The sequence below is a fragment of the Megalobrama amblycephala genome, linkage group LG13 (assembly GCF_018812025.1).
Source record: "Megalobrama amblycephala isolate DHTTF-2021 linkage group LG13, ASM1881202v1, whole genome shotgun sequence".
Classification (NCBI taxonomy): domain Eukaryota; kingdom Metazoa; phylum Chordata; class Actinopteri; order Cypriniformes; family Xenocyprididae; genus Megalobrama; species Megalobrama amblycephala.
The window spans coordinates 27,245,290-27,255,257 of NC_063056.1; the positions used below are offsets into that span (position 1 = coordinate 27,245,290).

Consider the following 9,968-nt stretch of genomic DNA (forward strand, 5'->3'; position numbering starts at 1 on the left):
TGGCATTAGACAGCATGATTATTGCACAGGTGTGCCTTAGGCTGGCCACAATAAAGGGGGGGGGGCAGTATCTGGTGTGACCACCATTTGCCTCATGCAGTGTAACACATCTCCTTCGCATAGAGTTCTAATGTGGTTACACTTGGTCTACGGTTGTGAGGCCGGTTGGATGTACTGCCAAATTCTCTGAAACGCCTTTAGAGACGGCTTACGGTAGAGAAATGATCATTCAATTCATGGGCAACAGCTCTGGTGGACATTCCTGCAGTCAGCATGCCTATTGCACACTCCCTCAAAACTTGCGACATCTGTAGCATTGTGCTGTGTGATAAAACCGCACATTTTAGAGTGGCCTTTTATTGTGGCCAACCTAAGGCACACCTGTGCAATAATCATGCTGTCTAATCAGCATCTTGATATGCCACACCTGTGAGGTGGATGGATTATCTCGGCAAAGGAGAAGTGCTCACTAACACAGATTTAGACAGATTTGTGAACAATATTTGAGAGAAATAGGCCTTTTGTGTACATAGAAAAAGTCTTAGATCTTAGATTTCAGCTCATGAAAAATGGGGGCAAAAACAAAAAAAAAAATTTTCAGTGTAATAAACCAAACAACGATTACTACTACTACTTCTTTGTGCGTATTCAATGTAGTTAAGATGCAAGCTGCCTCTAAAAACATTTAGAATTTAGAAGAACAACAACATAGTGATGAAACGCATTCTGTAGAGCAGTTTGTCCGTTTAGGGCTGCTGTAGAAACATGGCAGCGCAAAATGACCCACGGTGTATGTAGATAGAAATGGCTCATTCTAAGGTAATAAAAACGTAATGGTTCATTATGCAAGGTCTTTATACACCACTGAAAACATAGTTATGTATATTATATTGCATTTCTGTCAATAGATCCTCCCAAATTTTACACATTGCACCATTAACTGAAAGCAGCTTGAACCGACATAACTTAAAAGTCACTACCATAGTTTTGTCTCAAGATGCACGCCATGCTTTTTCTAGGGTACATTTATATAAGCTACTTAAATGTCCTAAATGAACTAAGGCCTAATCCTGGCTTAATCTAAGCCGTGTCTGTGAAATCAAGCCCCAGTTTCACAGAGAGATCTTAAGCTAGTCCTAGACTAAAATGCATGTTTGAGCTGTTTTACCTGAAAGCAACTTGTACTTACGTTTCTTAAAATATGTCAGTGCTATTGTTTTGTCTCAAGATGCACACCAGTAATGTTTTTTTCTAGGGCACATTTATAAAAGCTACTTAAATACCCCAATTGAGCTAAGGCCTAATCCTGGCTTAATCTAAGCCCTTTCTGTGAAACCGGGCCCAAGTGTTTAAAGCATTTAAAGTATGTAAACTTTGTAGTTAGGATGAGGGTGTGGACATGTTTCACCTTTGGTTTTCAAATGAATGTAAATGGGTTGAGAAGGAATGACATTGAATGTTTGCTCAGAACATACACTGCAGCTTTGTTCCAAGGACAATTGAGTTCTGTCAGTACTGCATTCATTACTTTCCCAGACAAGACTGAAAGTGTATTGTCAATGTTAAATTCAGAGATTAAAAAATGCCATGAGCACCATTTTGGTAAATTATACTTTATATATCTTTTAAAATCCATGCATATTGTTCATCAAGGGAAATAGGGACAGGAATCTTCGTATATGTTTGTGTGTGTGTGTGTGTGGGGGGGGGGGTGTAATCTTCATGGGATCTGCATGGGTGGCCTTTCATAGCTGTACTTTAGCCTTTCCCACACCAGGAAAGGGAAAACATATACAGAACCATGGAATTCACATGATCTTAATCTCTCGGGGAATTCTTCCTGCAGAATGGGTTATTTTAATCATTGCCAAGAAACTAATAATTAAGGTAGATTTTAACTAGTCCTGTAATGAGTACCTCTTATCTCATTTAAAGGATTACGGTTTGACAAACTGTTGTTGTTTGGTATAGATTTCAGGTTCCTGTAATAATTAGTCTCCTTTTTCTCTCTCCTCCCCCCCATGGACTTTTGCAAAAATTTAAAATCATTTCATTGGTTTGGGCTTGGTATTTTCCCCTCAACTTCTCAAACGTAAAGTCCCCAGACATTGTATTGACAACTTTCATCTTCACTTTGATTAAAATATTTGGCCGTTAAAAGGTCTATAGAGGCAAATCATTGATGTATTGGCAGCAATTCCTCATGTATTAAATTATAACCAGAGCATTTTGGCAAATCTAAAGTATGTTCCACATTTATCCTGCAGCAGTATACAAACAGACTTTTAAGGACTTATTAGTGAGCAGCCATTCAAAATCTAGAATCAGTCTCTTTCAGTGTAACTTGCATTGCTATTCTACCTGGAAAAAAAGATTATGTTGAAGGCATTTTTAAAAACTGATTCACGTCAAAAGGCAAAATGATAATGATAGAGAGCTGTCTCGGAATGTTGCTTATGTTTGTGATTAATACTAGGACTATCAGAAATATCTGAAGAACTTAATCTAGGTTTCGTTGAGAATTTTTTAAATGGCTACGTCCAAACGAGTAAGCGAATGACACTGCCAATCATAAAAATTATTGAGCAAATTATTGATTATTTCTATATATGAAGTACACAACATTTGACAAAGTACACTAAACAGTTTTCAGAGTTCAAAAGTTCAAAAACCCGTATTTAATATTCATAATTTGTTGGGTTTTTTATGCTCGATATGATTCATCAAGCATAACATAACCACATTGTCATATAAATAGACAGATAAAATAGTGTTTATGTATTTTTTTCTACTATTTATAGAAACATCATATTGCTTACACTTGAATGCTAATGATCCATGGCCACAACTTCAATAACAAGGAGAACAGCAGCCACCCTTTCACACACTTTCACAAATTACTTGAGAATATCTCAGATTAATCAGTGAATACATATTTTTTAGGTTATGCCCGACATTAAATTATTTAATTCAGCAAATGCTGCTTTTTTTAAGAGTGCAGATTTTATAAAATTATTTTAAAACTCTTTATCCACTGACACACAAGATAAATAATGGGAAAATTATCATGACAAATCATTGGTGAAAAAGTGTGGGGGAAACTATATCACTATAACTGAATATTTCGTTTCATTTTATAGTCTGTGTGGGCGTCTGAACTTAAATAATCATTTACAAACACGAGGGTACTTCAGTTCAGACATCCTCACTGCACCTCTGTCGGGCTACTGCCATCTGGTGGCCGTGCGATGAATCGCATCAGTTCTATTAGTTTGGTCTGGAACAAGATCTCTACATCGATTACTCTCTTAATGCCACATTAGACCAGTGAGTCTGTCGTTTATTCGGCTGTTATGGTCTGATAATAATCTAAAAACCTTCGATTTATTAACCTGATGATACAGTAATATTTTGCTTTGCGCAACAGATTTAAATCCTATCCCGAAATCTGCTCTCAATTTAAACCCTGCTCTGTTTTAACATGTCATTCATTTTATTATAAATACGTATCTTATTGTCTTTACATATCTGATTGATTGTGAAATAGATTAGGTGTCAGGATGAGTTTAGCTTTCAGCAGGGCTCCTCGAAAGACTGCGGGAAACCGCATGTCCAGACTGCTGGATGCAGAGGAGGAGGATGAGTTCTACAAGACCACCTATGGAGGATTTCTGGACGTGAGTGATGAAAAATCACCCGTGTGGCTTGTCGTGGGATTGTGTTGACATATGTACGCAGATGTAAAGCGTTTATACTTTGGACTTGTATCTGTGAGAATGTGCCCTGTCATCCTGATTTTTATTGTCTTTAGACTGTAAGGAGATCACTATCGCACGACTCTCTGGAGTCATTGTGCTTTTATTTATCCCACCTATGATAAAAATTCACCAAAAATATAACAAAAAAATGGATTTTATTATATAAATAAACAGTATATAACATTTATATCGTTTGGAGATTTTCACAATATATATTCTCTCATATCTTGTATATATATGAGAATATTATACAATATATGAGAAAATTTTCACAATATTGTAAAGCAGCTTAAAAAAAGAACATAATAATATTCAACAAATTTATACAAAGCATACAACCCTCATTTGAAGGTGATCAGATGCTTATTATATTAATGGTTAATTAATTTAATACAAATGTATTATTCTAATCAGTTAGATATTGTATAAATATACAGTACAGTCCAAAAGTTTGGAACCACTAAGATTTTTAATGTTTGCAAAGCTGAATTTTCAGCATCATTACTCCAGTCTTCAGTGTCACGTGATCCTTCAGAAATCATTCTAATATGCTGATCTGCTGCTCAAGAAACATTTAATGTGTACAATTGTACAAAATATTTGTGTACAATATTTTTTTTCAGGATTATTTGATGAATAGAAAGTTCAAAAGAACAGTGTTTATCTGAAATCTAATCTTTTGTAACATTATAAATGTCTTTACTGCCACTTTTGATTGATTTAATGCATCCTTGCTGAATAAAAGTATTCATTTCTTTAATTTCTTTTCAAAAAAATAAAAATAAAAATTCTTACTGACCCCAAACTTTTGAACGGTAGTGTATAATGCTACAGAAGCTTTGTATTTCAGATAAATGCTGTTCTTTTGAACTTCCTATTCATCAAGGAATCCTGAAAAAAAAAGTACACAACTGTTTTCAACATTGAAAATAATCATAAATGTTTATTGAGCAGCAGATCAGCATATTAGAATGATTTCTGAAGGATCATGTGACACTGAAGACTGGAGTAACGATGCTGAAAATTCAGCTTTGCATCACAGGAATGAATTACTTTGTCAAATATATTTAAATAGTACACAGTTATTTTAAATTGTAATAATATTTCACAATATTACTGTTTTGTACTGTATTTTTAATTAAATAAATGTAGCCTTGGTGAGCAGACGAAACTTCTTTTAAAAACATTAAAAATCTTAGTGGTTCCAAACTTTTGGACTGTACTGTATATTCTAGTTGAATGTAATCCATGCAGTAATATGCAGCTGTCTAGTGTCTCATCTTTGACTTTGAGTCCTCAAAACTTGATTTGTGCAGGAATCAGGTGATGAAGAATATAAAGGTGACCTGTCTGAAACGGAAGATGAGGTGGACAGTGACTTTGACATTGATGAAGGGGATGAACCTGACAGCGAGCAGGAGGAGGATGGGCCACGTCGGAAGAGCAGAGTGGTCACAAAAGCCTACAAGGTATTCTTAAGAAAAAGCACCGTTAAAGCATCATAAAAAGCTATCATTAATGGCTTCAGATGCTGGGAATTTAGTGCATGAGTCATATGGACTAGTTTTATGGTGCTTCGGCATCCTTTTTGAAGCTAGAAAGCTTAAGTGCTCATTATTTGCACAACCCAATTTCCAGAAAAGTTGGGACATTTTGTAAAATGCAGTATAATCAAGAATCTGTGGTTTGTTAATTCTCTTTAACCTTTATTTAACTGACAAAAGTACCAAGAAAATATCTCCAATGTTTTCACTGACCAACTGAAGTGTATTTTGTAAATGTAAACAAATTTTGATGGATACAACGCATTCAAAATAAGTTGGGACAGAGGCATGTCACATCACCTTTCCTTTTAATTACACTTTTTAATTGTTTGGGAATTGAGGATACTAATTGTTGCATTTTTTCAAGGGGAATTTTTGCAGAATCTCGCCTGATACAAGTCAGCTGCTCAACAGTCTGTGGCCATCGTTGTCTGATTCACCTTTTCATGATGGGCCATACATTTTCAATAAGAGTCAGATCTGGACTGCAGGGAGGCAGTCAAGCACATCCACTCTATGATGTAGACTATCTAGGAAATCATGTGCAGAATAAGGCCTTCATTGTCTTGCTTCCAGGAAAGATGTCATCTTGATTGCAGTATATGTCTCTGTACAATCCCAGTATACTCCTCCACATCAATTGTACCTTCACCATATGCAAGTCATCCATGCCGTTTACACTGATGCATCCCCATACCATGACAAATGTTTGCTTTTGCACCTGTCTCTGATGAAAGTCTGGTTGGCCTCTATCATCTTTGGCACTGAGAACTCGATGTCCATTTTTTCCAAAAACAAGCTGAAAGGTGGACTCATCTGACCACGGCACACATTTCCACTGTCTTTTGGACCATCTGAGATGAGCTCGGGTCCAGAGAACTTGCCAGCATCTCTGTGTAGAACTGATGTATATATTTCTCCATGCGTAAAAGAGATTCAAGTTGGATTTCTTGATGCATCGGCAGCCTGTGTTAAGTGATAACAGTTTTCCAAAGTACTTCTGAGTCGATGTGTCTATAATTAACACGGTAGCATGATGGTTTCTCATGCAGTGCCATCTGAGGGCTCGAAGGTGATGCACATTCAACAGAAGTTAAATGGCTTGCCCTACACGGCCTGAGATTTCTCTGGATTTCCTGAATCTTTCCACAATATTATGTATGCTTAATGCTGAAAGACCTAAATTCTTTGCTATCTTGCATTGAGAAATGTGATTTGTTTGACAATTCTCTCATTATATTTGGCACAAAGTGGTGAGCCAATACCCATCTTTGCTTGCAAAGACCAAGATGCTCCTTTTGTACCCAATCACGACCCTTACCTATTTCCAATTCACCTGCTTATCGTAGACTGTTTCAAAACAGTTTAACTTTTATATTCTATAACCTTTTCACTTTTATTTTGTCTCTGTCCCAACTTTTTTGGAGTATGTTGCATGGATCAAAATCATAATTTGTTTATATTTATAAAATACAATTAATTTGGTAAGTGGAAACATTGAAAATATTTTCTTTGTACTTTTCTCAGTTAAAGGTGCCCTAGAACTTCTTTTTAAAAGATGTAATATAAGTCTAAGGTGTCCCCTGAATGTGTCTGTGAAGTTTCCACTCAAAATACCCCATAGATTTTTTTTAATTCATTTTTTTTACTGCCTATTTTGGGGCATCATTAACTATGCACCGATATATTTGTTGCGGCCCCTTTATTTCTCGTGCTCCCCCTCCCCCGGAGCTCGCGCTTGCCTTGAACAGCATAAACACAGTTTACACAGCTAATATAACCCTCAAAATGGATCTTTACAAGATGTTCGTCATGCATGCTGCATGCATACATCAGATCATGTAAGTATAGTATTTATTTGGATGTATTACATTTGATTCTGAATGAGGCTATGCTGCGTGGCTAAAGCTAACATTACACACTGTTGGAGAGATTTATAAAGAATGAAGTTGTGTTTATGAATTATACAGACTGCAAGTGTTTAATAATGAAAATAACAATGGCTCTTGTCTCCGTGAATACAGTAAGAAACGATGGTAACTTTAACCACATTTAACAGTACATTAGCAACATGCTAACAAACATTTAGAAAGACAATTCACAAATATCACTAAAAATATCATGTTATCATGGATCATGTCAGTTATTATCGCTCCATCTGCCATTTTTCGCTATTGTTCTTGCTTGCTTACCTAGTCTGATGATTCAGCTGTGCACATCCAGACGTTCTGCCCTTGTCTAATGGCTTGATCATGGGCTGGCATATGCAAATATTGGGGGCATACACCCCGACTGTTACGTAACAGTCGGTGTTATGTTGAGATTCGCCTGTTCTTCGGAGGTCTTTTAAACAAATGAGATTTATATAAGAAGGAGGAAACAATGGAGTTTAAAAATCAGTGTATGTCTTTTCCATGTACTGAACTCTTGTTATTCAACTATGCCAATATAAATTCAATATTTAATTCTAGGGCACCTTTAAAGGTGCAGTAGGAGATCTGGGAAATGCTAACGTTAGCCTGCTAGCATTGAAAGCATATGATCCCACCCTCCCTGCAAATTGCCATCCAAAGCCACGCCTCCTCCAAAACACATGAACGCGCACACACACAGCTTCTCTCGGCCACAAGAGTTAAACGCGTTAAACTACCTCATGTCTCAAAGCACATAATAATAATGAAAGTAAACAACTTAGCGAGCTTGTACCTGACTGCTGCAGATTCATTTCGGTGTTGATACTGTTGACATGGATATGCATCCATGAGTCTGCCGGAACAGCTCCGGTTAGAACGTCATGGGTTGCCACTGGTGGTTGAACGCAGCATAAGCTCTTTGTTTTGATTGGGTAGGAACTGTAAAAGGTGGCTGCTGTTTGTTTGCGGTGTTTGTGACTGAGGTCTGTCTGTAATCTGTATAAACTGCATAGCATGAAACACGCTGATGACGTATAATGTCTGTGCGAAGGCATGTAAAAACATACGCTGACAGGCAGGTAATACATCGATAATTACATGAATATTTTATGGTCCTACGCCTTCCACAGATGATATATATTTATAAAAATACATTTAGAACAGACGTTAATACTGGCTGCCCTTGTGTAATGCCTCAGTCATGGGCTGGTATATGCAAATATTGGGGGCGTACACCCCGACTGTTACGTAACAGTCGGTATTATGTTGAGATTCGCCTGTTCTTTGGAGGTCTTTTAAACAAATGAGATTTATATAAGAAGGAGGAAACAATGGAGTTTGAGACTCACTGTATGTCATTTCCATGTACTGAACTCTTGTTATTCAACTATGCCAAGATAAATTCAATTTTTAATTCTAGGGCACCTTTAAAGAGAATGAACAAATCACAGATTCTTAATTTTATTGCATTTTACAAAATGTCCCAACTTTTCTGGAAATGAGATTGTAATTGTATGGGAAAGGGTGACCAGTACATTCTATACATAAAGTAAATAATGACAAAATGTTCATTTTTACGCCCGTTGTAATCCCAGAACCTTGTGTTTGCGTAGGAGCCAGTTAAAGTGGTGCGGCAGAAACCAAAACAACGGAAACTGGCTGAACTGCCCAGGAGGACAGACAAGACAAAGATTGACAAATACAACCCCCCTGAACTACAGGAGGACATCAGCAAGAGTGAGAGTCTTTCTCTTTATTCACACATGCACAAGTGACAAAACCAAACATACAGTCAAACCAAAAATTATTCAGGCATTTTTGATATTTTTAATGTATTTTTATTAGTGGGTGCAGGACACTATAGTTCATTTATGTAAGTGAGGATAGCAAAATAAAGTAAATTGTGACATATTATACCCAAAAATTCTTCATACAGTGGACTACCAGTAAAATTGATAAAAATTTGGAACCAAAAATGATTCAGACAACTTTGACCTTACCATGTTTTGCTTAAGTGTTATCTGACATAATTAAGATAAATTTTTTCTGACACAGTTTAACTCTGAGATCTTGTCATATTTTAATACCATTTTTTAAACTATAGTGAATAAACTGTGTTAATGAATGAAATGTTCAAGGTGTCTGAATAAATTTTGGTTTGACTGTACATAGCAAACGTTGTGATCAGTGTAAGTATATTCTATAATGTTTTAATTTGTTCTTTCCATTAATGGGAGTTCTGATTAAATTCAGAACTACAACAATTAATTTGATTTATCAATTTTGTTGCATTGTGTGAAATATTAAAGGTGATTTTGAGTGCTTGAAATTTGTTTTTATTTATATATTCTTATGCAGTGATATACAAACTGTATTTTTACACATTTACACTCCCTCCTTCTTAGGAAATGACTACCATAAAAATAGTTTCTGTAAAGAAAGTAAACATTATCTGTCAACAACATTATTCAACAGGAAGTGAGTAGATATTAATGATAACATATGTTTCCAAAAATAATAATAAAATTTTTATGAACCTCTTATTGCATCAATTTACTCTAAGCTCATAAAACAAACAAAACATCATTTCCTGTAGTCATAGTTCTGCTTCATGTGAATTAGATGATTTTCAATGCAATAAAATGTTTTTGTTGGCTACTAAAGATATAAATTCCATCAATAAGTTGTTAAGGAGTTAAGTTTGTATCTCTTCCTGGAAAGCCAACAATTCACGCACGTGGCGACCACATCAT

At 35.9% G+C, this 9,968-nt stretch overlaps 1 protein-coding gene across 1 annotated transcript in view; it reads left to right on the top strand.

Moving 5' to 3' along the window:
* The first annotated feature begins 2,841 nt into the window (after positions 1-2,841).
* The window catches only part of vps72b (vacuolar protein sorting 72 homolog b), a 9,583-nt gene continuing 2,456 nt past the window's right edge, over positions 2,842-9,968 (top strand). Inside the window, exons 1-4 of the mRNA XM_048154216.1 lie at positions 2,842-3,327; positions 3,548-3,677; positions 5,075-5,227; positions 8,829-8,952. Of these exons, the coding sequence (XP_048010173.1) occupies positions 3,561-3,677; positions 5,075-5,227; positions 8,829-8,952 (394 nt within the window). The 5' untranslated portion in view covers positions 2,842-3,327; positions 3,548-3,560. The remainder of the gene's footprint in view (positions 3,328-3,547; positions 3,678-5,074; positions 5,228-8,828; positions 8,953-9,968) is intronic.